This window comes from Rissa tridactyla, chromosome 1, assembly GCF_028500815.1.
Source record: "Rissa tridactyla isolate bRisTri1 chromosome 1, bRisTri1.patW.cur.20221130, whole genome shotgun sequence".
Lineage (NCBI taxonomy): Eukaryota > Metazoa > Chordata > Aves > Charadriiformes > Laridae > Rissa > Rissa tridactyla.
This window is the reverse complement of record NC_071466.1, coordinates 160,690,568-160,717,113: the sequence shown is the minus strand read 5'-3', so window position 1 is coordinate 160,717,113 and position 26,546 is coordinate 160,690,568. Positions and strand designations below refer to the sequence as shown.

The 26,546-nt window shown below is 40.6% G+C and overlaps 1 protein-coding gene across 9 annotated transcripts in view; it reads left to right on the top strand.

The window, feature by feature from the left end:
- LARGE1 (LARGE xylosyl- and glucuronyltransferase 1) overlaps positions 1-26,546 on the top strand; it is a 290,753-nt gene that overhangs the window by 232,266 nt on the left and 31,941 nt on the right. For all 9 annotated transcript variants that reach the window (XM_054192882.1, XM_054192875.1, XM_054192866.1 and 6 more), the window contains 3 exons: positions 4,044-4,156; positions 5,872-5,997; positions 15,854-16,009. In XM_054192882.1, the coding sequence (XP_054048857.1) occupies positions 4,044-4,156; positions 5,872-5,997; positions 15,854-16,009 (395 nt within the window). The remainder of the gene's footprint in view (positions 1-4,043; positions 4,157-5,871; positions 5,998-15,853; positions 16,010-26,546) is intronic.

Sequence of the window (26,546 nt, the reverse complement as noted above, 5' to 3'; positions counted from 1 at the left end):
CTTTCAATTTACTGTTCAGAAAAATGAAATGAAATATTTTGTTCTGGAGCAAATGAACAACAAAAAACCCAGACTATTTTGCTGAGATGATTTGAAGCATCTACTGAAACCATTGCTTAGTAAAAACATCGGAAAGAGAAAAAATTTTATTCAGATTGAATCAAAAACTGGGAAAAGGACAAAAAATTCAGGTGATCTCCAGAGTTTTGTTAGACACAGAATGAAACATTTATTTTCCTTTTCAGGTCATGTAAAAATTTTTAATAAGATTTTAAATTTGAATGAATTTTGAAATTAAAAATGCTATTTTAGAATAAGTTGGCTTTTAAAATGTGCCAAAAAAAATTTGCAGTATATCCCAACTGGAACATTTTAGTCCAGATATGTTAATTCAGATTTTTTTTTGCCACATTTTCTCCAATCTATTCACCAAATTCCTTTTTCCTTTTGTTTTGTTTTGCTTTGGGGGTGGTGTTTTTTGTGTGTGTCCTGAAATTACTTTTTTTAGAAACTCCTCCTTTTGTTTGTTTGAGCAATTCAGAATCTGTCAGATTTTGGTACTTCAAGCAAAGTCTCCTCCAGCAGGGGAAGAAAATGCCATTCAAGTGAAAACTAGACTAAGATGCCTTCCACAGGTTTAGTAATAAAGCATTACTTTTCCAAAAGCTCTTAGAGGTATTTGCATCTCTGTATATGCCTGAACTGTTCCTCAGGATAAGGAAAATTGGGTGTTCTATGGCTGATCGTCGTTTGTTTAATACTCAGGAGACATTTGGGTTGCCACTTTTCTCTTTTTGTTTATTTGCTGCCAAGCTTTCCCTTTGTTTTTCTCACATAGGTTAGGGCAGGAAAATGCTGCACTCATCAAAAGATGAGAAGTCCCGCTGCCTGGGGCCAGATGTTCATAAAATATTCCTTTGAATTTCTTTTTTTTTCTCCGGTCTCCTCCTCCCTCAGCACAGCAGCTGAGAGTAAGTCCCTTTTCCCCTTGTGTTCAGCTGTCTGTCATCTTGAATTTAGTCTTAGATTTCAGTCAATTTGACTCTGAGAGGAGGGGCTCCTGAGGCAAATATTTCCTTTTCCTTATTTCAGACACTTTGCCTGCAAACTAATTGTGCGGATTGGAGTCAGTTCATTTGTTATGTTTGCTTCTGGTAACAGAACAATATGGAAGTAAAACTGAAGTGCTCTGTTCTGAGGAAAAGGTAATTTTTCCTCTGTATGAACTATTTAAAAGTTTCCAACACACATCCTTTTGCTTTGCTTTTGCACTAAATAACGCTAATTAGGTGAATAGTATGAAATCCTCATTTGTTAAAAATCTCTTATTCTCACTAATACTAATGCGTAAATATTTAAACTTGCTATAAATATTCTCCAGTGGTTATTTTTACAGCAGCAGTAAATTAGAACTCCACAGTACGAGAAACCCTGAAAAGAGGCTGTGCGAAGGTGTTAAACACAAGCCTGTTGGTGAATTAAAAGAGAAGTCGCATCGAGATTAGTCTTGACGATGGAACATTAAAAGCTTGTGAATATTTTCAATAGCCATGATTGCATCATAATTTAATACATCGTTTCTCACATATATTCCAGTTTTTCCACCCCATCTGCCTCTTACTCTCAGCTGCTACCATGATAGCCCCTCAGGACAGCATAATCTCTTTAGCTGCGATGCCATAATCTGCAATTATGACAAAAAAGGAAGACAAAAAAATTGGAGAATACTGCACATACTAAAACATCTCCCCTTTTCCTCCTTAGACTGGAGGCTTAAAGAAATTAAGAAAAATTGTTTTATTGTCTATAAATTATAAAAACTATTACATTACAGTTAATCTTACAATTATTTTTTTTTCTTAATAAAGAATCTTCTCAGTTGTATTTCACTATTGAAACAAAGCTGTCAGTTCTTGCCAGCTGGAAAAAATCCACTGCCAGAGAGGAGCTTATTCCACCCAGTTTATTGCTGGAGCACAAGGAACCTGTTCCACATTGATCTAGAATTTCAGTGTCTCTCTTAGAAGCTGATGCACGCACGCTACACACTCCAAATGGGCTTTGGTTATGCTGGAGAGAAGACAAACACGCTGGCAGAAATAGGTTGTAGCATGTTGTGACAGAAAGGTTGACGGAAGATGAAAGGGGATCCCTCCAGTACAGGTTCCAGCATCTGTGGGAACCAGGTGGACTGAAATGGAAAACAACTAAAATAGGCCACAAAAATCACTGCCAGAAGAGGTTTTCTTTTTATTCATGCCAGTGCCAGGTTTTACTAGAAAGAAATATTCTGTGTCATAGAACCTGAAGATAGGAATGAACTGGAACCGCCTTTGTTCTCTTCCAGACTGTGCAGGATTGTTGCAGGTAGATTTTGTAATCTTTGTGTAGTCTAATTTTCAAAGGCTCATGAAATCATTTTATCTGCCATTTTTGGGTTATTTTACCACAATGGTTTTAGGAAAATTTTTCTTAAGTATTCAGACTACAATTCCTTCCTTATTCTCACTACTTTTAGTTTTATCATCTTAGACTCCCTCGGTCAGCTTTTCCCAGTGCCTTCTTTTTGCCATTTCATATTCTTCTCTGTAGTTGTTGTGTTTCTCTACAGTTGCCGTGATGTTTTTTTGTAAGACCTCTTGATTAATGTCACTTGCAGATGTCATTACTATTCTGTTCGCTTTCCCCTTCCACTAATGAAGACGTGAAACAACACAGAACCTATCATTGCTCTTACTGGGTACTTTCTGTCAACCTGCTAGGCTGCTGTTTATCGGTACTCTTCCTTTATGGTCCTTCAGTTTGCGTTCATTCCTCATGACAGTGCTGTTATCTAATTCCTTGCAAATTAATTTTTCAAGTAAAATTTTCTGAGACGCTGTGGGAAAGGTTTTGCTGATGCTTCAATCCAGCTTCATTGCTTCTGCTGTTTTCCCTTCTTCTTCAATACTAGGGATTTTTTTCCAGACAAAGAGCAACTGAGGAATAACAACTCATGTTGAGATATCTGTTTTCCCCCTTCAACTGTAACTTTCTGATCTGAGGATCCTGCTCTATGAACACTTGCTGCCTTAATGGCGGGCACTCTCAAAGGCTAGGTTATAACCAGCACGGATAATCTGTTATTCAGAGAAGTTTCAGGAATTGCAGTCAGGTGTGTCAGGTGATTAACTTCTTACTAGGCAGAGTAAGGGTTGCCATATCTTCTTATGCAGTATATGTATTGCATCCTATGCAGTAAGTATTAAGGGCCAGATTTCAGCCCACACACATTGAGTAAAATTTTATGAGTGATAAAATTCTCTTTGTTTCAGTGTAATCTTGATTTCAGGCCAGATAGAAATGCATTTAAACAGTGGGATTTTGGAAGAAGCAGGTCTCTGCTCAGTGTGAAGATGGCAGAAATCGAGTCACACTAGATCAAGATTGTCTCTACCCTTTTGCTAGGAGACAGTGACAACAAAATATCCTCTTGGAACCTGTAGCTTTTCAGAATAAGGAGTGGGGGGGTCACTTCTGAGTGTTAGGAGGTTCCCTCTTTCTTTCTTGTAGGATAATGTCTAATTCTCTTTGGAATGATAATGACCTTTGGATGGAGTTCACCTCCATCATGTGGAGGTGCGTTGGTTCATTTTGTAAGGAATAATCCCAATGCTAATCATGTCATAATGAAACCAATTAAGGAGACTACTGGAAATACAACACCCTTCTCTTGCTTCTCTTCTTCCCAGTTTCACTCCTCTTTGGCTACTTTAGCCTTCTTGCAAGCCTGTATAACCTGGGATTCATCTATGTGCCATCTTTCCATGTCTTCTCTGTAGCCTCAGGGGTTCAGGAAAACTTTCTCTTAGTGGCATCTTGAAACCTGAAGCTTTTTTTAGTCAACCTCTTGTGTTAGCACAGGGTAAGGACTATAGTTTCCACTGATAGATCTCAGCTCATATCCTTGTTTTAACTGCTGCGTCAGCACATAGACAGGGTGGGCTTTGACTGGCATGTGACATCATGGCTTCTCTTGCTCTCTGCGCTGTGTTTTCCTTCAGGGGTTATCTTGCTGCTTCTCGATAAGTTACGGAAGATGAAGTGGGAGCAGATGTGGAGACTCACGGCAGAGCGGGAGTTAATGAGTATGCTGTCCACTTCACTGGCAGACCAGGTGAGTAGGACATTGCAGACAAGGGTACAACCACTACTCAATGGATTGAGTAAGGTAAGAAAGGGAAAGAGGATGAGATGTGGGGGAAAGATATTGTGTCTGTAGTCACCATTTGTTGAATTGTTCTGGGGAAAACGTGGAGGAGAGGAATGGAGATTTACTCATGAGGCTTCTCTTGCTACACTGACATTTTTACCTCCTCTGCACAGATGATTCATACGATAGACAAATGGGGGTTTCTGTCCTTTAATTTTCTGTCCTCTTTTCTTTAACATAAAACTCTCCAGACACTAGAAGTCCAAATGTACTGTGTCTTTTCCTACTGGTTCTTGTCTAAGCAGACTTTAGTTTTAAGAGTCTCCAGATATTTCTTTACTGTTCTGGCAGATGAGTCCCAGCAGTCTTTCAATGTATTCCTTGCCACAGCACTCCTGTGAAGACAAAAGCACTGCTGTCTCCCTGCCGCAGGTGGGAAACTGAGGCCAAGAGAAGAAATGGTGTGCTTATACACAGAAATGCGTATTTATTCTCTTTATGTTTCCTGCCAGCTCTCAGTTTTAAATCTAGAAACCCTGTTAGTGTAGTACTGGACCTGAACCAATAAGTCTTGCTCAACAGCTTGAGTATATTAACTCAATAGAGCATCATATTTAGATATTTCTACAGCTTCTGAGCTACACCTGGCTTATGACCAGTCACCACTAAAGAAGCATGCTGCTAACTGTGTATCTAGAGATGTGCACTTGTGTACAGGATCCTTGCAGGTTGATCCAAAAGCTACTGAAGTTCATTAAAATCATAGAATGGTTTATGTTGGAAGGGACCTTAAAGATCATCTAGTTCCAGCCCCCCTGCCATGGGCAGGGACACCCCTCACTAGACCAGGCTGCTCAAAGCCCCATCCAGCCTGGCCTTGAACACCTCCAGGAAAGGGGCCTCCACAACTTCTCTGGGCAACCTGTTCCAGTGCCTCACCACCCTCACAGTAAAGAATTTCTTCCTAATATCTAATCTAAATCTCCCCTCTTTCAGTTTGAAACCATTACCCCTCTTCCTATCACTACACTCCCTGATAAGGAGTCCCTCCCCATCTCTCCTGTAGGCCCCCGTTAGGTACTGGAAGGCCACTATAAGGTCTCCCTGGAGCCTTCTCTTCTCCAGGCTGAACAGCCCCAACTCTCTCAGCCTGTCTTCATAGGAGAGGTGCTCCAGCCCCCAATCATCTTCATGGCCTCCTCTGGACCCATTCCAACAGGTCCATGTCCTTCTTGTGTTGAGGACTGCAGAGCTGGACGCAGTACTCCAGGTGGAGTCTCATGAGAGCAGAGTAGAGGGGTAGAATCACCTCCCTCCCCCTGCTGGCCACACTTCTTTTGATGCAGCCCAGGATACACTTGGCCTTCTGGGCTGCAAGCTCACATTGCAGGCTCATGTTGAGCTTCACATCCACCAACAGCCCCAAGTCCTTCTCCTCAGGACTGTTCTCAATCCATTCTCCTGCTCCTCTTGTTGAGATCTACACATCACCACTTAGATTGACAGCACCCTCTATGGGAATAGAATTACGAAGCAAGGTTTGCAGAGTTCAGCTCACATAACTATTTGCATAACCTGTGAGGGGGAGAAGGACAGTCAGCTTGGGGAGGGTTTGGGATCACCTCACTGTACAACCAATGTACCCAACTGTTTCTCTGCTCTCTGGTTTTGTCTGCTAGGATATCTTCAATGCAGTCATCAAACAAAATCCCTTCCTTGTCTACCAGCTCCCATGTTTCTGGAATGTGCAACTGTCTGATCACACCCGTTCCGAGCAGTGCTACAGAGATGTGTCTGACCTGAAGGTATGTTTTACAGGAGATTGGATGTGTGGTATCCTTTGCGACAGAGAATACTGGACTCCACTGTAACACAAAGATTAGGTCCCTTATTAGGGGGGAGACTAACACATACAATTCATGAGGACACCCAAGCACGGGGAAGCAAATATGACTTTGGCTTTGTACATTTTGACTGCTGGAAAAGTCAATGATGGATGCTGCTTTTAGGTTTGGCAAGGTGTTAGAGAAGTACTTCACGTTCTTATATTCTGTACCTGTCACCTATGCCACTGCACCTTACTGCTGAGTTCCTGTTGCTCTCCCAGTTCTTAGCTCTTCCTGTCCAAAGAATACAAAACCTTTTTTTTTTTTTTTTTGTACTGGGCAAATTTGAAACTCTTTAGTCAACATCATTTAATGGAGTGAAATTCACAAAGAGGGTTGGGTGGATCCTAGCTAGAAATACATTAGCCAAAATCTAAAGACCTTTCACACTTCATATTTAGCCTTTGCATACACTTAACCCAGCCACACTGCAGCTCATTTTTCCAGGATTTACCCTGGAAAAAAAGGCTGAGTAGAAACCTATTAATTTAATAAAACGAACCTATAGTATCAGTTTAATAGCACATTTTTCACTATTATCAAGTAGAACATAAAAGCGGGATGGATTTGAACAGATACCGGTAAATTAACATCAATTGTGCTGTGGTCATTTTGAAAGGCCAGACTCAAGTGCAGCATGCAGAGAGTTCAGAATTGAAGCTGATTGAGCTGCTACCAGGTGTAGAATAAAACTGGCTGTCAGTAGGTGCCATCAGAGCAGACTAGTGGCATCAGAACACAGTAAATATTAGGTAGTTTTGGGCTATTCATTTTAAAATTTGGTTAAGGTTTATATACATAATTTATGTTTTGAGAATGCTTTAGTAAATGAGGTTTAAGAAAAACAAAAAAGAAAAAAACCAGAACCATGGAAGAGGTTGCAAAGTACCTCTGGAGACCATCCAAACCCCACTCAAAGCAGGACCAACTTAGATCAGGTTGCTCATCGCCTTGTGCAGTTGAGTATCAAGTCTTCAAAGACTGAGATTCTGCAACCTCCCTGGTCGCCTGTTCCAGAGTTTGACCACCCTCATCGTGCAATAAGTTTCCTAAATCTAACCAGATTTTCCCTTGTAACAATTTGTAGAATAACAGGCAGGGGTGTTCAATATGAACACCAGGTACTGGATGAATATTGAAAATCAATCATCCTCAACCCACTGATTTCAAAAGCGGCACTTCCCAAGAGACAGATCTACTACGTGGGTTAACTGATGTGTCAAAGCTGGCCAGTATTGCTTGAATTTCATAAAGTATTCACAACCGACTATACAGGTGTGGTCCATAGAAGACAGCTTTGAAAATTAGATCAGTATACTGGTTGGTACACTGATCGCTAAATGTTTTATGATAGATGTTTGTAGGGCAGGATCAACACAGGAATTTAAAAGCATCATGGCTTTATGCCTTATAACAAAGTGCTAGTAGAGATTTTAGTTCTGTGCTTATGTTGAGAATCATGTATGACAGCAATTGCAAGGCCTGAAACAAAAGAAGAGATGTAGTAGCAGGGAGAATGTTTTCCAAAAGATTAATTTTAGAAAAATACACCTCCTACCTGGGAGTTCGCACAGTATTTTTCTGTGAATTAGAGGCTGACATTAATTCATATAATCCGCTGAGACAGCCATATTGGATTCAGCACAAGGTTAAGACACATACATTTACATGAGAAAAAGATACTGAAGGGCATCTGAGGATCTAGGGATTGGTTCAATTGCCTAAACACAGTTTGAGTCACCCTAGATACTCTTAGATATCCATATGGGACTGGCAGATACAACACAGACCTACAGGAGACGATACCCTTTCGGCAAGGCAGCTGCTGGGCAGACAGGGTAACCCTAAGGTGCTTTGAGTGTTGCTACACACCTGTATTTAGGCAACTGAAGTGCTCCCCGTGAGTGGTTTTGGACACTGGTTAAGCTCACCTGAGAGATTAGTCTGACGACTAATCAGGCAAATCACTCTTTAGGCTGCAATGACTGTATTGACTAATCCCCGTCAGGTGTGGGACATCTAGCTTATATGTAACACCTACAAGTAAGCATTTAATAGACGTATCTTTAAAATAAATTGAATCCTTTTTTCATTGTCGATTAACAGATTTATGTTTACAACGATAGCGTAGGCTTGGTTGTTCATTACTGTATATTGTATCACACTGTCACCTCCATTACAGCATAGGCAATGAAGTCTAAGATGCATAATATCCTCCACTGGCTTTCTGGTCTGAGGTATTTAACTCAACAAGGGGTGCAGACACATAAGCAATTTCTTCAGCTGAACTGGACTTATTCACACTGCTAAAATTATCCCCTAAATACTGACTCAGGGCTGAAATTCTTTGCTTTGAAAGAGAAGCCAGAGTCTTATCTAGTGCACATAAGCCCCCTGGTTTCAATAAAGCTCTTCCCATATTCAGCAGTTAAAGAACGGGCCCTCAGGCAGCACTGTTTAAAATTCTTCATACAATTTTTTAAAAAAAGCACAAACCAATTAAAGTTGTGAATTTGCATTATGAAAATTAGCAAAATTCTAATTCTGAAAAGGAACTGGATGGTTTGATATGTGGTCCTCTCAAAAAAGCAACAAATGTCATTTGCCCAAGTTAGAAAATACACTCTTAAAATCACCAAAGTTAGTCAGTTCCATGGCATTTAATATAAATGGTATGACACAACATATTTGGCACATCCCGTATTTCATGGTAAGACTGGAATAAGAAACGAAGTAAGAGAAACCTCCAGGGTAAGAGGGAGAGAAAGATAGATTGTGAAGTTTGTACTGGAGGATTAAGAAGGATAGTGTAGGAAAGAAGGAAATGCAGGGTAAAGCTGGCCCAGTCAAGTATTCCTTAGTCAAATCAGACTACATTCCTCATGTCAGGGTGAAAAGGCACTGATTTAATTCCATCTGGCCTCAAAGTCATGGGACTTGAAGATTTGTCATCTCTTACACACAACATTGTGTCAAATAAACTTACACCCCAGGTCTGACTGCTGTTCAGGTGTGAGTGTGTATGTATATATGTATATATACACACACTTCTTCACTGCTTTGTTCACATTCATGCAAACATAGAATGACTGGCATACTTTTTGCAGGCCTGTGGAGCACTTGAATGTTTCATATTGCCTGAAGAGGATTCTAATCACGTTTTTCTCTTCATTAAGTTGCATCTCTATCCATTTTATTGGATTTTTTTTTTTTGTACTGTCTTATGTTAGAGAAGGTCAGATGTTTGACTACTGCTGAACTCTACTTTCTTGCTGCAGCTGAGCAGCATATACAAATTTGGAAGGACTTGCATATGAGGATCTTTCAGAAAAGGCATAAGAAGAACAGAAATATTATAACCCAAGTTCTGCATTGTTAGTAACCACTAATTTCGTATCCCTTGAAAGCGACATCAAAATAGGACTACTTTATTATTTTTATTTATTGAAATGCTTACTTAACCTCCTGTGTCATACTATATAGTGCTAGAGACCACTCTGTACACAGCTAGACTGAAGTCTGTGGGCTTTGTTCTGCTGTGCATGGCATATGGAACCAAAACTTATGCAAACAATTACACTTACAGAAATCCTCCTTTTCCCACCCTGAGGGCACCTGCTTTAAGGATGCTTTGCATCAGTCAAGAATGTCTTGCAATGAACAATTTTAATAGAAAACAAGAGTGGACTAAGAGGAAGCAGATGCCCTTTAATTCTTTTTGCCAAGTGAGCCAACTGCAGTCTCTAAAGGCCAGAGGTGTTTATTTTTGCGTGGCATTTGTTACACCTTGGAGATCCATTTGGGAGTTGTTATTGAAGACTGGCCAAAAGATGTGGAAGTGCTAATAGTCATTCTGTGCAGGCATCCACTGTCCATCTTGCTTATCTCACGTGGTCCCCAGTAGCCTGCGATGTCCGTGGACAAGAATGTGTGCTGTAGGACCGTGCCTTGCTGAGCTTTGAAGCCTGGGGGGATCTGCTTGGAACCGAGGTTCATTTATGCGTTACTTTTGCTGGGTTGGACCCTGTGTTTGCTTTTCTTTTTGGTTAATAGTTTGTTCCTGTCTGTAAGGAAATCTCAATTACTATGATTTGGCACAAACCAAATGGCAAGAAAATCCTATGAAAGAAGGTAATGAATTGTGATGCCTCTGACAATGAATCGTGACCTCACTGAATGAGTCAGTCATGAAGAGAAGTCTGGTTGTCAAGGATACAGATCCTATTTACACACAGCGAATCTGGTAATTCACAATTATAAAAATCTGATGCTGGACTCCTTAATGGGAATGAATCAAATTATTAGAATTTCTCCCCTACCCCAAAATAGGAAAATGCTTTCAATCCTGTTGGTGGCTTTTCAAACTGGTTTTGAACACAGCTGATACTAAATTAGCAGGTAAATAAATAATTAACCTCATAAATTTCCCGTTCTGAAACTGTGTTATATGATTCACTGTGTCCTCCTTGGGAATGTCCTCCACACTAGAACGTCTTTGTGAGATTGCTTACAGAAGTTTAAACAGCTTCTTGTCCGTAACCCAAATACATCATTTCAGATCTGCCTGGAACGTGACCTATTGCACCTCTTTCTATTCCAGTCCCTGAGCCACTCCATGCTGTCCAAGCACCTCAGCACTGATCTGCAGCAGCTCTGGCATTCTGCTGCCTTGCACCTTTTAATGCCAACCAGGGAAGAGCTACATTGAGAGGAGCAAAGGCTCAAGAGAGTTAAACATAGACCCCTCCCTTGAATGAACATAGCAGTCAGTAAGGTGCTTCCACTCTGCCAAAAAGGGAGCACTGTGGTATTACAGATGCGGTTTTAGGAGTGTTTTTTTAGTCAGGAGGCCTCTTGTTAAACAAGAGTTGAAGAAAGAGCTGCAAATCCTTTTGAGGAAAAACTGAGAACCTTGGTGAAAAATAGAAGACAGGGACAGTCTCTCAGCTTACTGCCTGACAGCACAGACAGTAAGCTGGCGGGTAAAGTAACCCCTGGGACTATGGGCATCAGATCAGGCAGGGCAAACATTTGAATCCCACATCCAAAAGCAGTGCCTGGACCTCTGGGTTGCTGGCGACTCCAAAGTGAGCGTCTTCCACTTAAGTAGTTCAGAAATACCACTCTGAAACCTCCCTGATGACATTTTTGTGAAGTAGTTGATCCTTTCTGAGGAAATTGGTTCTTTTATTAAACCAGTCATTTCTGATGAAACATAGTTTAAAAATAAAGTTTCCAGACATCTTTAATCGAGGCATAAGTTACATATGTGGTGTGTGTTTGCAGTGTGACTTGGGGCATATTTAAACTTTTCAATAACCAGTGCCTGAAAAAATGCCTATTGAGATAGCATTAAAGTGGCATATATAGATGGCTTTACTATGCGGATTTGCTGAACATTTAACTCCTGTTGATTTCAGTGAGAACTGTCTGATTGCCTAAACAAGGAGTCTAGTTTTTAAGCAGAAAAGCTCCCCATTTACAAAACACCACTTTTACTTATTTATCTAAATTGTGAAGTGCTCATGGGCTTAATTAAGAATATCTGTTCAATGCTTTGCAGAATTAAACCTCTTTAGTCTTAAATCTGGGCTTAATTTATTCTTTTTACCCCTTCAGCCCGGAAAGCAGGTATGTAGGTATACAGGATACACTGTATTGTCTGATTTCGTAAGGACTAAAGCAGAGTGGCAAATCATCAAGATATGTCTTTAGGTAGAAAATTGAAGGGATTATGGCTAAGGAAGCATTTGGCCAATTACTTCTTCTGGAGAGAGAAGATGCTTCAGCAAAAAAATGAATAAAGGCACCTATAGAAATAAACTAATCATTCAGTGGATTGAACATCAGATACGAAATATTTCACCTCCCCCGAGAGAACAATGCAGCTGGAAACCTAAGAAGGTTTGCTGGGGTTTTGGGTTTTGGTGTATTTCCATGCAGATTACTGACCTTAGAGCCCTTTCCTACACACCACCAGCATATAACATCCTCTGTTACCTTCCATCTTCCGTATCACCAGTCTGTGAGGCTCCAACCATGTCATCATTTGAGTGCTTTGGGTCAGAACCTGGTGAATAAATGGGAACTATTGGCGCATTTAACCTGTTTCACTAGGTCACAAGTGTATGGAAGTATTCCAGGAGGCTGGCTGAGCGTAATCAGTGAGTGGTAACGGTTGCTGATTAACTAGGAAGGTATTAACAGAAATGTAGATAGTGCCAAGTTGCTTAATGACAACTAACCAAGTGTTAAATAGATGTGAAATTTTAAGTTCTGATCTTTCACTTCTTAAATTGCTAAACGACGATTAAGGAGCGTATTTTTCTAAGTTCTCAGGAGGCCTTGATCAAGAGTGGGAAGGGTCTGTGGGACAGCCTGAAGGCTATCACTGCTGCTCAGGTGTCCACGCAGATAACGGCACTGGAATTTTTATATGCTCCAGCTGCAGTTTCCTCCGTATGCCAACAGAGCTTTGAAATAGCTTAGAAACTAGGAGGGAAAATAGAAGAAGAAATAAACACAGAATTATGGTGTTACTCAGTCTTGGAAAGGGGATGTTGTGGTAATGAGGTTTTTACTTTCTAGATTTGCTTTCTCTTTTTAATGTTGAGATAACACTTGCTCAGTCTGCAAATAAAGTGGATTCTGAGTTCGACATATTTTTTTCTTCGGATTTCCCTGTAGTCTCTTTCCAACTCATTATTTTTTTCTCCAATCAATTCACTGTTGCCCACAATAAAGTTTCTAACGTAACGGCCATAGCTTTACCTGTGCAGCCCATTGTCTTCATCGTGTACCTCACTGAAGCCTGTGACAGCCTATGCAAGGATGCCTTGGCCTCTACAACTTCTGCTGTGACTGATGGTGCAATAGACCAAATCAGGCAGCTACAGTCAGAACTGAAGGTGAATTTGGGGGCTGACAGCAAAAAAAGAATATGGTCTTCGGATGTAGTGTTGTATGTCAATGGTTAAGAGTCTTGCTCCTTTTTGAAACATGTTCTTTTTTGTGCTTTCATATATCACATAATATTTATCCAATCATGGTACATTTGAAAAGCAGCCTGCTTTTTTGCTAGACCTGTTTTGTACTTTTCCTACCTCAGGTCATCCAGATGGTTGCATAGTTCCTTGATGTTCTTTAGCTGCATTGGCGTGTGCTGTCTTTCTTGATTAAAAAGTCAGCTTTTCTGGACAGTCATCAGCTCCATTCAGCTTTCTTCAGTTCACTCCGGGCTCCCCTGACATCTGTTCACATGCAGCATCCTGACACGTTTCAACTCTGATCAGATCTGAACCACCAGCTAGGCCCTTGACACTTACCAGCTTTTACACACACACCAGATTTTGAAGCATGGGCAGCAAAGAGCCCCTACGCTGACAGCTGCAGCGGCCTGGCTTTGACATCATCCCCCACACGACCGGGTAGAAGCATCAACAGCAGTACTTGGCTGTGATGTGACACAGCGTATGCTGGTGGGAAATTCCTGCAGCACCGGGGAGCCTGTCCCATAACACTTACTACGTTTGTCATCGTTAGCCATTTCTGTGCTCATGGTCCCCAGGGTCAGAGTGCTCAGCAGGGGGATAGGGTGCTCGTGAAGGCATCCAAAAGGAAGCTCACATGAAGTGTAGGAGTAGTAGGGAGAACACACAGAAGATTTTTCTTAGCAAGTATTTTTTTGACCCATTTGCCAGCTTCTCAGTTCTCTTTGATCCAGTCTTAAGTAAGTGCAAGTTACCAGCAGACAGTTTCCATTCTGTACCTGCTAGTAAAAATACGTAGTAGTACCCTGTAAAACCCTTAAGCAGCCCTTTAGGTTCCTTCAGCCCTATGCTTCTGTTACGTGTGCCTGTTTCCCTAAGGTAGGATTCAATCGTTGAGATTTTTTTGCATTCATTTAATGCCTTTAGCTGCAGTTAAATGCAATGGATGAAATATGTCAAGTTCTTCTCAAAGAAAGGAGATTTTGAAGATCTATTTTTCAATGGAGGAAATCTGTCATCTTAAGTTTATGTCCTTACCTACCTAAAGCTCCTTTTGCTTCTGTGGTGTTCGGTATTTTCAGCACACATTGCAGCAACATGTTATGGCACGGTTAAGCTACGCTTCCAAACACATGGACAAATGTAAAACCAACAAAGAATGTAGCATTACCTGGGAAAACTGTCTACACCAATTATTTTTGTCCAAATAACTTCCTGGATTTATATAGTGTGTAGATGCAACATGTTCTTGATTTAAAGTGTTCCTATAACTGGAAAAAGTGATTTGCCAATTTCTGAAATAATCTTTTTTCCCTACAGTTGCTCTTCTGTAACCTCATGTATGGTTTTCTGACATCCTAGTAGCCTCAGCAGTGAAATCCCAGGGAGGGATAAAGCTTTCCCTATCAGGAGATATTTTCATTGGTGTTTGGGTATGTAGAAGAGACTGCCATAGCTTTTATGGCAGTATAAATACTCAGTGGAGAGACTATGTTGTTTGCTGAAGTTAGTACAGGAAGAATTCAGGCTACGTCCTGCTCTTTCCCCTTCCAGTCCACTCATTCAGCATCAGTTAGCGTGATTTCAGAGGGCTCCCTGTTCCTGCAGAGTTGTGTTGCTGACACCAAGGGAACTACGTTCATCTGCTCTGGGCTGCTTCTGTTGTACGTGCTGCGCTTCAACTCCGTGCGTTCCCTCCCACAAATGCAATGCTGAGAGCAAAGCTTACCCTGCAACCGGCTCGGCAGCTGGCGTTGTAGCTCTGTGACTGTGTGTGAGTGACACGGTGCCTTCAACGCAATTAACTTAATGGATTCAGAGAACCTCCAGAACTCCTAGCTTGGAAATATTCCCAAGGGAGACTTTTTTTTTAATCTCTTTAGAAGCCACAGGAATAAAACTGAATACAAAGCATTTGGTGGTGTTTTTTTTTTTCTTATGCCTAAAATATAGTCTCTATAAAATGAAATCATTCCTGCAAGCCACTTTTGGCTCCCTCTTAGTTTTGTCTTAGGGCCCCATTCTTGTTCACACTGGCAGCAGTGCAACGTTACCTTGATGTAAATGAGAAACAGGCCCTTTATGTCAGCATTAGAGTTAAATCTAGGCCAGTGTGAGAGTCATCTCCCATCAGCAGAGGCTAAATACCTGCTAGAAATTGGAATTCAAAGGTTGAAGCATTGTACTGCATCACTGTGTCATGTAACTTAACTGACATCAGTCTTGTTTGAAAGAAGAGATGGCAAAAAGGAAGTCACATTAAATTCAGTCCTTTTTGAAGGGTGTAAATGGGTATAGGAATTAATTTTAAGCTTTTTCTTCTCAATACCTAAGCAGTGAAGAGTCTGTCTGGCCTGAAACAGTAAATCAATTTCATTAACTGAAACAGTCATGTGGAAATCTGAGATTAATGTTTAATACCTACATCCCTGTTTCCCTTGTCCTGCCACTTTCTTCGGCAGAGTCCATAACGTATCAGGTCTGGGATTAGAGTTGTGGCAGCATTTATGAGGTGCTGCATCACAAACTAGAGCAGCACGCCAACTCAAATGTGCAGGTTATCCTATGGAGGAGTTTCAAAGCGCATCACCTGCCGAGTATGCAGTTACTTGTGAAAGACATGGCGAAGCCTTCCTGACAGAAGGAAGTCTGCGTAGTTTTAGGGTTGTGGGGTTTTTTTTGTTTGTTTTTAAGAGGGCAGCAAACTGAACACACATAAAACCAGGAAATGAAGCAAATCTGTATTCTAACAGCAGGATGTGTTTTCTCTTTTTTTTCCTTCTGAGGTGATTCACTGGAACTCACCAAAGAAGCTGCGAGTGAAAAACAAGCACGTGGAGTTTTTCCGCAACCTCTACCTGACATTCCTGGAATATGATGGGAATTTGCTGAGACGGGAACTCTTTGGCTGCCCCAGCGAGGCAGATGTTAACAGTGAAAATGTAAGTGGGGTATCTAGGGCTGAAGATTAAAGGGTGTTTCGTACAAGGCACAGGCTACATGAAGACTTGGATAGTTGGTGGTGCGGGCAGCGCGGTGCAGAGGGACCCAGGAGAATTGAGGTCAGTGCTCAGATTCCAAGAACGACGCTGTGCAAATCATTTAATCTCTCTGTGCCTCAGTTCCTTGCCTGTAAAACTGTCGTATTAATCCTGCCTTTCCCCTGGTTTTTGTGGCTTTTTTTGGGCTGCCTTGCCTTTTAAAAATCCTCAATAAGGGTGAGATCACAAACTGAAAATGAGGCTCTTAATTCTATTAGGCATATTTGCAAATCTCACCCTTAGACCTAAAACTTTCTAGGGGAAGGGCTTGTTTTGGGCTGTGTGTTTGTTCAGCATACAGCGATGTCAATTTTGGCTACTAGATAACTAATGTACAAGAGTGCCAGATTTAAGTCTATGAGTTTTTGCCATGTTGCAAACTATTGAATGAGTTAATACTTCAAGGTACACATGGGCTGTGAGACTGTGCAGGTTTTTTTCTGCACTGCCCCTACGCAAACACAGCAACATTTATGTGTATCTGCATACAATTTGCAATCAGAACCTTTCAGACGAAGCAAATCCTTTGAAAATGCCTGAAATCAAGGATGTTTGCATACAGCTGTTCTTATGTGTGTGTGTGTGTACCTTAGTACATATAGTTCCAGTGTAAAAAACTGTAACTGAAAAGTTTATACACAGATGTATATGAACTCCTTGTGTATAATATGGTCTCTGGAGATTTCTGGACCAACTATCAATTTTGGTTACGTCATCTGAAAGGAAATAAAAGGAACCTGTAACATTTTATGTTATCTTCAAGAAAAAAAAAATCTAAAATACACAACATTCTCTCTATACAAATCAATAAAGCAAAGCCAGTATCATGTACACATTAGCAGTTAAGAGGTAATTGGCAATCAATAGCATCATTGAGGCTTGTAGTGTTTCCATTTAGTCTGCAGATAAAATGACCACAGGAGATGCCATTCCCAATTTTTTAACTATAGCACTCAGAAATTGGATAGATGTATTTTAGCCCAAGGCATGGCTTCCCAGGTATTTATTTGACAATTTCACTGCCTTCTAAAAGGAGTGGGGAACAATGAGAAACTGGAGATAAGCATTAACTGGGAGAGACTGAAGCAGGAGAGAGAGAGAAAGTGAATGCACAGTGAGAGCAAAAGCACATGGAGAAAGAAAATCCTCTTCAAGAGTGAGAGACTTTTAGACTATCAAGTGAACTGAATGTGATAAAAGACATCGTGATAAAAGAGTCTGACAGTCAGAGACATCAAGATACAGTACAGGGAGTATAGGATTGGAAGAGAAAAGGGGAGTGAAACATTAAAAAAAAAAGGTAACAGAAGAAAACACACCTTAGTCACGCATTAAGAATGCAGGTTAAAATCATTCGGAATTCACAATATGGTGTGTGGGTTCGAAGAGCATGAATGCAGTCACAGACTTGTTGCTGTATTTTCCAGAGCTCTATAAATCCTTAATAAACAGATTTATTGCAGACGACAAGTTGCTGGGGAGCAGCGCACAGTGAATGCAAGTTCTTGCTGACAAAAATGGCAGGCCTGAAAGTTTAAAATGGCTCATTTTACTGAACTTGTTTCTAGTTGACAGACACTGGAAATGACTAACTGTTCAAGCCTGTTTCTTATTCAAGACAAGTAGAACGCAATATGGTATATGGTATGCCTTGTGTCTGAAAAAGAAATGTAACTCATTCTTCCATTTATAAATACATTTAAAAAAAGAGATACTGGAAAAGAATGATCTAGACATACAAAAATACATAAGTCCTAATTTGCGAAGAGACACCAAAAAGTTAACAGCCTTCTATCAGAACAATCAGATATAGAAGAAAATCTAACTTCGGATAGCTTAAAAGTAGTCACTTAGGAGAAGACATTGTTTTTTATTAGTTACCCTTGATGTAAGCTCCACTCTAAACTTGACTATATCCTTTTTATTGTAGAATACAAACAGCAAATTTCAGCCTTAAAGTTATGAGACCCTAAGAACAGGATTATCACGAAAACCACTCTTTCTCTCCCTCTCTGTCTGCTGTAGTACATACAATGTCACAGGTGTCTTATTAAAACACCATACATTCCCATGATCTATTGCAGGATAATCCTCAGAAGCAGAGCATCTTGTAAGGTGAGCAGGGAGCCGCTGTTTGTCATTCCTCCCAGTACAAGAACTAAGGGACATGAAGTGGAAATAGCAAGTAACAGGTTCAAAACAAAGATAGACATTTCAACCACAATGTAATGCAGCTTTGAGCAGGAGGTAATGTTGCTAAAAATATACATATGCTCAAAAAGTGACTCTTCATGGAAAGAAAATCAATCAGGAGCTGTTAAGCTTTGGTGCAGAAAGTCCTTGAACCACAAGTTCAGGGCTAGATGAGCATTCTGAGAAAGCATTGCTGTATGCTCGCCTGGCTTTTACACTCTTCTCTAGGCAGCCGCCTCACAGCTGGAGACAGGAGGCTAGCTGGACCTTTCGTCTGACAAGATGCGGCCATACATTTCCATTAGGATTCCTAAGCACATATGTTACATAAAAGGCTATAATTTCTGCAAAGTCGAGTATGTATAACGTAGGAATTGCCGTTTGATTGTCTTAATAGCTATTATTTTTCCTTTCTTCTCTGAATTGAGATGAGCAGCCCCAAAACACGATTGGGCTTTGTTAATGCTAGGTATTGTATAGGCGTAAGAGGTGCTTCTTCAGCTGCCTGTGCTTCTCTGCACTGTGGACCAGCAGACAAAATGTTAGAATAGCTCTGCTGGTTTTATAAGCAGAGAGAATTACTTAAGCACTGAATGCGCTGAGCCCTGTTGTGGAAGAAGCAGTGGCTTAGCATGAGTCTGTCACTCACAGTCTGCCTGTATCAGAATCTACCCGTAAGGTCTTGTTCCAATATGCCAGCCATTGCTTGACTACAGTTTAATATTTGTAATGATGTTTTATTTAGAATGCAACCTGTAATTGAGGAATCTCATTTGTAATGCAACTATCTGTAAACGGTGAAAAGGAAGTACGGCAGTGGGTACCATTGGGCTGGTTCTGTTACCCTGAGGGACCTTTAGACTTCTCATCAGTACTGAGATGGCCTTAAAATGAACGTAAATTGTGTATCTTCCCTTTCTAAGGACTCTGTACAGTGCCAGAGAGATGTAAAGGGGCATTAGTTTAAAAGGCCATCAGACCTTATATTGATATCTCTCACTCTTCCTCTGTGTATGTGTGTGCATGCATGTATGCTTAAATATATATGTCTATATGCAGGTGCAAGGATTAGTACTTTTCCTTCTTTAATATTCGCTAAGGAAGTATAATACCACAGGCTGAATTTTAGGGGTCTAATGGGAGTCTTTGGATCTTATACTGCGTAGCCCTGATCTAGTCAGTAGTTGATCTTCAGCTGCACCAAACAGCACTGTTACTAGGTTCCAAAACGTTACAAATGGGAACGAACAGAACAGACAGGGCTCTGAAACTGAAATACTGGAGGCAAAGAAATACAGACTGGGGTAATTTTTCTGTTTATGTAAAAATGCTTATATGTATGTCTATGTGTACATACTTTTTTGGTCCTTTTCTTGAAATATTCAAGCTGAAAGACCCTGTGTGTTGCAGGGATGGGCTGTGGGCAGGGGTCTGCCACATGCTCCTTGCCATGGAGCAGTACTGTAAACCCCCTTCATTCAATATGTACTAAAATGGGATTACACAGAGCAGACTCTTCTCTGTGAGTTGGTGTTACAGTCGCCCCTTTGCATTTTTTTGCAGATTCTGGATGCAAAATTCAAAGTATGAACGAAATCCTCCTGTAAACAGAGTCATTCACACAAGTGGCCTTTGGAGCACATCCTAAGTCGCTCCATCCTACTTACTCCATGCTATTCCCCCTTTCTCACACCTTCTTTCTTATTTTGATGCCATGCAGAAGACTTTAGGGAAACCCGCAAAGGTGAAGCTCACAATAATCTCAAATTTGAACGTTTCCTATTGGCTTTTAATGCTTACGTCCAGCGTTTCATTCTAAGGGATCTACTGTAAAGCCTGAAATATTTCAACAGGATCTTCTGTGTACCAGTCGATCTCTACAGTTACGCTATGAGATAGATTTTCTAAGCCTGATTTTAGCACACAGGCACACACTCAACCTTTCAGCATTCTCATAAAACTTCTTTCCTGCAGACAGCTTCTCACCAGCTACTTCTGCCAAAGCATTAAATCTGAAGGTTGAATGGGATGTCCCCTGTTGGCGAAGCCTGTGTCCTCATCCAAAGCCCAGAACAAGATCAGTGGGAAGTTTATCACTGATTTCACTCAGTTTAAGAAAAGAACAGTAGCTTCCCATTAGAGGAGACTTTCAGAAAACACAGGAAAAAATTATCTGCAGATTTTTGTTTTCAGGTTTTTAAATCAACAATACAAAGAAACTGCGTAAGAAAAATCTATTTCTCCATGAAAACACTTGCTTAGGTGTATACCTACTTACTAAATGTGTTTTTACTTATTTACTTTTTTGTGCAAAACCAGTGATTCCTAATACTAGCAAATGGTTGTGCATGCCATCTTGTAATATCCACCAGAAGAGCAGGAGAGTCTAGTAATGTACGATATGGTATAAACTCTACTAACAAATTTAGCAATGCAAAGGAAGCTTCCGAGTCAGTGTCAGGCCACTGAACTTTCAGTCAGACTAGTGCTGTGAGTACCCTTTGCTCCTGCAGAATTTCAGATTACTGCATCATTTGTAGCACTGGGATTTAAAGTTACTATTTTGTCATGACACAGTCTTTCTCTACTAATAACAGATGGTATATGGCAGTTTTAAGGTGAAATCCTGACTTCCCCAGCTGTGTTGTTTCTATTATTATAACTGTTATTGTTATTAAATGCTGAGCTGGTAGCTCATCCTGTTAGTTGCCTGCAAGTTGCCATTATACCACTTTCAGCTGCTTATAATATTGCTAGATGGGGGATCATGTGAACTGGGATTTTTTTTTGTAGTGCTGATGTGCCTCTTTTTTGATTTTCTCTCATATTTTAAAGTGAAACATGGGGAAAAGCTTGGGGGGGTTGCCCACACCACAAGTTCTGATGACCTCTTCATGGAAATACTCCAAACCTCAGAGAAGGAGCTGACTGTTGGGCCAGGAACATGTCTTTTGCCCACCTGGTGAAAACTTAGGGAAGTTATAATGCTGAAAAATCATGGTTTACACGTTGTCAGCAGTATTTTCTTTGACTTTAAGGAGGCTCAGATCTCTGGACACTCTTTCTTAGGAGTATGCATGGAGTATGTTTGGAGCAGGAAGAGGAAGGGACCGATGGGTGCCTGTAGGTATAAGGAGTTGGCAGACTATTTGAACAGGCACCATGAGGCTAGAAAGAGGGCTGGGACTGACTTAGACCACGGAACTTGCCACACAAGAAGGAACAGGGCTAGGAGCAATCTGGGTAAAGGACCAAGGAGACCAACCTGTCAATGCACTGTGCTGCAAGGGTGGTCTGGGAACAGCTCAGCCAAGAAGGTTTGGCAGGGACCTGGGGAAAGGAGGTGCAGAGGACTACCAAGACCTGACATCTGCAGCTGAGATCACGGGAGTTGTACTTCATATATACAGAACTGTCTAAGATGTTATGCATGCCTAAAAATTGGGTTCTTAATTGTGTTATTTGTGGTCAAGATAAGCCGTTACTTTCACTTAGCAAGAGTATTAGCTACTTTTTACATGCTGCAGCAAAATTCCTCTCGCTAGGTAGGCTTGCTCAGGCACTATCCTCTTTGTCCTTAGCACAGCTTTGTTTCACAGAAGGCTTAATTTGACCCATAGCAAATGTACAAAATGTTATGGTGTGGGAGGAATAAAGGTTTAATTGACATGGGATTACTCTGGCTTTTATTACTAGTCATTGGAGAAGCCAGAAGTACTTTATGTAGGTCATCCCAAACAAGACTGAGTGAATGCTTTTTCCTTCCTACATCATCATCTGCTTTGTTTATGCCCTGCTAAAGGCAACAGTTAATTCACAGACTTTGAAAGTGCTAAATGTTGCAATCCAAATTGCCTACTGGTGGGAACTGGGACAGCCACACAGGAGGAAATGAAACTGCTTCAGTTTCTAACCAGATTATGGTTTCATCCTGGGCTAGTGTTCGTTTTCATCTCAGCGGCTAAGCTGAGTTGATTGTGTGCTGTGAATCTTAACTGTGCACACTTGGGAGGAGGAAAGATGATCTGAAAGTTAAATGTTTTCACCTAAGCTGCTCAGTACCTGTTGTGTTAGCATGATGCTGAGCGAGTGAGTGATTTAAGCCTAGTGTCATCTCAGTTCACCTTAAACACTTGATGAGACACAAACGCCTACGTTAGGGTTTTCATCCCCTTCCCCAAGATCTAAATAGCCTCTAGACACAAAACATTGTTGGTGGGTTTTTTTTAATATTGCTAATCCCTAAGAAAATACTTCTGATCCTGGATTTTGGATTGATCTCATCTGAGACGAAATCCTGTAGATTTTGGTGGGAAGTAAATTGTTTTTGTGACACAGCAGTTAAAAAAACACAAAGCCAATCACAAATTTGCTTACACTAGGAACAGCCTTAGAAAGGGATATTTATGAGCAGACTAAGCAGTCCTCCGGTGAAAGGTACATGTTGTGTGCCATGTATCATATGGATCTGCCATATATCACATGGATAGAAAACGCCACCTCATCTCATACAAATGTATTAGTCAGACAAGTAGACCTGGTAAATCATGACGATTTATGGTAGAGTTGAATATCTTCCGGCCTGCCTGTGCCTCTCAGGACAGCCTAGCTTCAAAGATTGCTTTTCCTAAGATGAAGTCACAGCCACAGCTGGTTGCCCAGAGAAGTAATTTAGCATATATTTTTTATGTATTTTTCTCTTTGTTTTGGCGTTATGCATGCCATGGCTGCCATTTTTATTTCTGAAACAAGTAACATCATGATGCTAATGAAAGTACTTGTTGTTTCCCAGTACAGTATTTCCTAAGAGAACATTACCAGACACGGTCTGAAAAGAATACATTTTTCAGCTGTGAGAGTGTTTGCTAGAGGTGACATTTCCCACATGCTCAGTGGCAAGTAGCCTTAGCATTGAAAATCTTGTAGAAACAGTGAATCTTATGCTAAGCAGGTACTCACTTACGAGAATACATGCTGTCACTCTAAGGTTGAGAAGTCTGTGCTATGTCAGGTGTATTGTTGTAAGTATAATGGAGGGATCCATAGTGGGGATGCCATCTTTTTATCAAATCCAGCTGATATTAAGGTCCTCATTTTGATGGGGCACTGTATTTAAGGAAGCATCTGTTTGCATAGACATGTCAGCATTGCTATTATAAACTCATCTTTTCAAGAAGACATAACGTGGGATGAAACCTTAAACGAAGCTATAAGTTCTTTGTAAATAATGGTTCCATGCAATATGCGTGCTGTAGGTAACTGGATTGGAGAAATGTTATGTGATCATGTAACTGGAAAATAATATGAGGTAACTCAGAAAGAGATAAATTTAAGGATATGTATGTGTCTGTCTTAGTCAATTCCCTATCTTTTGAATGTTGTGCATCTTTAACCTTCATTTTACATACGTGTGTAAAAATGACTTATGACTGTATGCAATATGCATTTATAGCTTGCGTGGCTCCTCATAGTAAAGAAGAAGCCTTTATATGCATATGTGATACTGGGGCATGGGTATCTGAAGGTATATATGAATGGGGGAACAAAGAAGGTGAGAGAGGGAAAAGGGCTCTTAAACTGCATAAAGCTGTGTATCACCCAGCTGTTGTTCCTGATAATTTGTCCACGTCATAACACTATCTTGACTGAGATAGCTTGTGAGCTTATGGGTTTTGCTGGCCCAAATCCGGAGTGCCTAGTGTGTCCAGCATTGCTTCCAGTAGAAGAGAGGTTTTCACATGGATAATTGTATGCTATTGCTTTCCAGTGCCTGTTGCCTCATAAGGATGGGCCCATCCTTAACGCAGACTGCTTGCCACATAGGCACTGACAATACTACAGGCCAAATCGCAGCCTGTCCTGTGCTGGTTGGCCTATCTGAAGGAGAACACTTTAATTAAGCTGTACTTGCCTGGCCTACAGAGCATGGCTCCTAAGGCTGCCCTAGTTGTTCAGGCTCACAGTATGAGCAGCCAAGGATTGCAGAAGTATTCCTGCAAAGTGCTGATGAAGCTGCGTGTCTGGTCCTGTCAAGTGATGCCCACATATTAGGCAGGGCTCTCGGACAGCCTGTGCTTGGGCTTCCCCCTGGCAGCCTGCCTGCGCTGGAGGGGAGGGTGCTGGGGGCAGAGGCTGGGGGGCAGTCAGAGCACAGCACACCCGTGGTCCTTCCGGGGACTGCTGTCTCCAAGGGGTATGGACACAGCCCTCTCATCTCTTCTCTTGGGTCCCAACACCACATACAGTACTGAGCATGAACTGGGGAAGTTCCAGGGAGAACCTCTTGGACTTTCAGCACAGCTTCAGGCTCAGAAAAAGTCTGACAGGACAGAGACAAAATCCTGACCCTAAGAAATGCAGTGGAAAGAGCAAGGTTGCCCTTTCCCTGGAGCAGAAGGAATCTTCTGCTTTTTGCTGCTCTCCTTCACCTCCGTCACCAACTTTGTGAGTCAGTGAGTTTCACCATCAAAATACTGGGGCCTCCAAGAAGCTGTATCTTCTCCTCTTCCCTTACCCAGGACTCCATAGTACGCAAAGCCATAATTTAGCCCAAAACATTATTCTGTAACTCATAATTAAGTATTTATATCCTTTTAGCTTGCAACTCAAATGTAATCCGATAATCATTTGGTGACTGCTTGGTTAACGGCCACTGTGCAATTATAAACTTCTGGCCTGGTCAATTGTATATACAGCAGGATAGTAAGGTATCCCTGAAATGTGCTTTGCTATTGTTTTAACCATTTAAATTTTAGTCATCTGCTTGATAATTCTGTTAAGGACATACTAATGTCTCTTTTCAAGGAAGAAAGAGAAAGATACAATATTCTTTCTAGTCATTGTTGTAAATACTGGGTTTAATTCAAATATTATTTGAATGTGATTTGGAAAATAATGTACAGGCTCAGCTGAATAATGATTTGTAAAGCAGAATGAATGAAACTCTGAGACTATGTAAAAGGACTCCTGATTTCTATTCCACCAAAAGAGATTTTTATTTCAGTAGAAGTTTTGCCTGAGTAAAGATTTGTCAAGATTCGGACTCTCATCTTGCTAAAAGCAGTCTCTCTTGAGGGATGTTTTAAGATCTGTGCAGAACAATAGCACAGAAGAATGAGAGCCTCATCCAAAACTCATTGAAATCAAGGGAGGTATTTCCATTATTCAAAAGAAGATTATAGAGTGATGTACGGGAAAATATCAGGAATTATTCCATCAGCCTTCACAGGAAAACATTCAGCTGTGAGCATTTCTGTTGATGGCAACCATTACGCTTATAGTTCCAAGAACAACAGCTCTTCTTCTTAACACAGTGTTAGAGCAAGAAACACCTACATTTTCCTTTCTTTTTTTTTCTTAGACATGGTGTTATAAACTATTACTTTAAATCATTCTGAACAGGACAAAAATAAGATATTTTTAAATCTAAGTGAATGTCTATAATTCAATAATCTGTTGCATGAAACTGTCCACTGTGATTTTTATCAAAACTTGTAAAATTCCTATAAAGTGAATATTTTTCTTATTTACTGATAAATATGGAATTGTATTCTTCTTATAGGATGCTTTTAAGAAACAAAATATAAAAATAATACCTTTATTAATAACCTATATTTTAGAGCAACACAAATGGAATTCTATTTGACATGTTAAGACAATATACAATCTCATATTCATTACATTTTGTAGTACGTTTTACATCACGTATAACTGATTTTTCCTTTTAAAGGAATGCATTTTAAATAATCTAGCCAGATGTTTGGCTTTAGAATAATATAGTTCAGGGACAGAATTGATCAGCTGCATAGATATTTCGTCAGTTTTTCTCTTCCTCCTTTCCCCAGAGCTAAACTTTTATTCTCTTAAAGCTAAGTGTCTAAGTGTCTCGGGATTGGATTGCTTTGAGATGCCCATTTTGACTGTGACAGGGCTTGGTTTCCAAGGGAGCCAAAAAAATACCTATTCTCTGCTAATCTGCCATCCTTTGGATTTCTCAAACGAGGCATCCAGAAGCACAAAACCCCTTAAAAGTGTAGGCTTAGTTTTGGCACCTCTGCAGCTGAAAGACTATTTTCATTGCAAAATTGGACTGGTTCAGATACATAAGTCTCAAAAGACAGAGTAATGATCAGTTAAAGATGTTACTTTTCCAGCTGTCTGTCCGTGCTGGGAGCAGCAGTTCCTATTCTCCAATAGAAGCAGCAGAACGGGAATTGCTCAGCCCAGCGGTACAGGCTTAATCTGT